Raw genomic sequence first — 2,926 nt, 5'->3', positions numbered from 1 at the left:
TCAAAAGTAGTGGTGAAGTGTGGCATTTTGGATTTGAATAATTCTAGAGTCATCTATAAAATCCAGCCATAGAAGTTAGTTCACCTGATGCTTAGTGGGAAGCAGTTTCACTTGTGAATTAAAAAAGGGTGTGGGTACAAACGCCATACCACTGCTACCACTACCATAGGTACTTCAATGCAGAACTGTTGGAATGTTACACTATTGGAGTCCAGGTTTTGGATAAAACATCAAAACAAAAATCTCATTTGTCTGATCAGTGGATGGCACTATCATTGAGAGGAGCAGGAGAATCACTATCAGTGTCCCAGAGAGACACAAATCAAAATGTCACAAGAACAGTTTACTCAAGTATACAGTACAAGTTTCCACAAATAGCAAGAGTGGCTATACTTTAAAAGTACCCTTACTAATTGAAGGATTTAGGCATCTGGGTGATCAAAAGGAATACATAATGCAACCCTCTTTCAAAGCTTTGGGAAATACAAGACAAAAAAGATTAAAAACATGCTTTCAAAAAAAACAAACAAACAATACATACCACCATCACCTCTAGGAGTTTTACACTGGTTACATTCATTTCTCCAAGCAAAGTTGACATTACCACATGACCTAGAAGAAATAAAATTGGTTTACACCCAAACAGTTGGGTTAACTAGAATTTCAAATTATACTTTAAGTTAGTCTTAGTTGTAAATTAGCATGTTCTGAAATTTTGTTGTTCTGAGATATTAAGCTAACAACTGTGACATTGGGAAAAAAAAAAACTGAAATTCTGCTTTAAAAAACCACTTACGGATTTGGGCAAGTCCAATCTTCACCTCTTGGACCACCACCACCCTGAAAAGCACGACCACCTCTGCCCATTTGACCTGTTTAAAACAAAAAACAAACAAGCAAAAGAGCCCCTCCATAAGTCACATTTTGCAGGGACTATTTAGCTTAATTTTTAAGTGTTAAAATTGTCATACAGACAAATTTGTATACCTCCACGACCGCCTCTACCACCTCGTACAAACTCTGATCGCCTTGTTGCAAAGGAAACTTTTATTGTGTTTCCATGGAAATCCTTTCCTAAAAGAAAACAGTTGTGTCAGCAGGGCTACTGAACTCAGTTTCACATGCTTATTTGTAAGTTGACACTTGCTGCGGTTACGTTGTCAGACTGCATCATTAAATCACATCGAAGATATTTAAATGCAAATCATATCATCATGCATTATGAATTTCTACATCCAGGTTTATCAAATGTGTCAATGAAATCCTTCTGATTGGAGATGCTGCCAAACGGTTTATCTCACATCCTAAAGAAAAGCAGGTCACAGTGGGGCGAAAAAAAGATTTCACCATGACTGTACTACAATGGAAACAAAGTTGCCCTTTAAGAAAAACAAAATGTACTAAAAACATATGCAATGTGTTAGATTACACAAGTTTAGTCAATTGCATAATACTTCATTATTATGGACCATAACATTTAGTAGTGCAACCCACTGCCCAAGAAAAAAAAAATGGCCAATGGTCCAGAAGTTCGGTGGAATGTGAATCCAATATAAAAAGGATCTTACCATCAAACCAATCAATCGCAGCTTTTGCTGATGGTGGGTCATCAAAAGACACTGTCGCTTCACCTTTTAGTTTGCCTGTAACTTTGTCCGTATAAAGGTTGATCATGGCATTTCCAGTTTTCTTATTAATCTATTAATGAAATGATGTTCGATAATAATGATCATTCAATACCCTTCCCCAGAATGATAAAATTAGACAGACATACAAACCTTAATCACGCCAATCTGTTTAAAGAAATCAGCAACTTGTTCAGTTGTCACATCATCTCCAAGACCCTGGACAAAAATGGTGTTGTTATCAGCGTTGTCATCAGAAGCTGTGGATATTTAAAAAAGAAGTGTTATCATCTTGCTAGTCATTATAAAAACCTTGAATATCTGGTTCCGAGGCTAAGTTGAAATACTGAAAACGCAAGCACTTTGCTCCCCTTTGAAGTACAATTTTGGTGAATCTATACCAAATATAACTCAACACATCATGGAACTAGGTAAAAATGAATCATGAAAGAAAGCACGTTGTACTTAATGGACTGTTCAAAACAAGGATCCTCGGGTGATAGATACTGAATTGAAAAGCAAGAAACCAGAAAATAGGATTAATATTTCAAATTTCAGCTTGCAGTCAACAAGAATTTCATTTTAACAAATTGGTTTAGTGGAGACGATAAATAGCTCCACAATTATGTCAGGTGAATTAAAGTCCTGCAAATATCAAGGTAATAACTAGTTGCAGTAACTACTTAGAGAAAGCAATGGCAGAAGCACCACTCTTCTGCAGAATATTGAAGTTTGCCTACCAGGATTAGGTCCTTGCCCACGATCTCTTGAGCCTGGAAAGAAGAAAGGGAGCCTGAAACTACTTTTTTTTCTAACATTGTAGAATGAAATGAAGTTGCACACTGTTTTAAATGGCATTTATTGGGAGCATTCATAAAAGACAACCACAATCATTTAACCCTTTTTGGTTTACTACCATGAACAATGGCCATTGAATTTATTAAGTCCAGAATTAACCTCCCAGAAAAAGATACACACGTTAGGCATGCATGCTGCTTCATTTCTTCAAGGTGAAGCCTAAACCATATTGATTGCATCCCAACAGTGCCCACACTTAAGTGTGAAAAGGGATTTGCCCTTTATGTATTGGCTGACAGAACAAAAGCATCTGAAATTAGTTTTAATGCCTACGTACAGTTTGACTGTCTGATGTTGGACTCTATAGCAGGTGAGTGAGTATCAGTAGACAAAACTAAGTGAACTTATTCACAGAGATAGTAGGAACTGCAGATGCTGGAGAATCCGAGGTAACAAGGTGTAGAGCTGGATGAACACAGCAGGCCAAGCAGCAGAGGAGCAGG

At 37.1% G+C, this 2,926-nt stretch overlaps 1 protein-coding gene across 2 annotated transcripts in view; it reads right to left on the bottom strand.

The window, feature by feature from the left end:
- Nucleotides 1-6: 6 nt before the first annotated feature.
- Nucleotides 7-2,926, bottom strand: part of LOC109916974 (TATA-binding protein-associated factor 2N-like) — a 21,650-nt gene continuing 18,730 nt past the window's right edge. For both annotated transcript variants that reach the window (XM_048593102.1, XM_048593101.1), the window contains exons 9-14: nt 2,366-2,398; nt 1,779-1,885; nt 1,569-1,698; nt 988-1,074; nt 797-872; nt 7-612 (exon numbers count right to left, since the gene is read on the bottom strand). In XM_048593102.1, the coding sequence (XP_048449059.1) occupies nt 468-612; nt 797-872; nt 988-1,074; nt 1,569-1,698; nt 1,779-1,885; nt 2,366-2,398 (578 nt within the window). In that variant the 3' untranslated portion in view covers nt 7-467. The remainder of the gene's footprint in view (nt 613-796; nt 873-987; nt 1,075-1,568; nt 1,699-1,778; nt 1,886-2,365; nt 2,399-2,926) is intronic.

This window comes from Rhincodon typus, unplaced genomic scaffold (genome assembly GCF_021869965.1).
Source record: "Rhincodon typus isolate 14 unplaced genomic scaffold, sRhiTyp1.1 hic_rhity00002327, whole genome shotgun sequence".
Taxonomy (NCBI): Eukaryota; Metazoa; Chordata; class Chondrichthyes; order Orectolobiformes; family Rhincodontidae; genus Rhincodon; species Rhincodon typus.
Note: the sequence above shows the minus strand (reverse complement) of the source record. Positions and strands in the feature narration are given on the sequence as shown.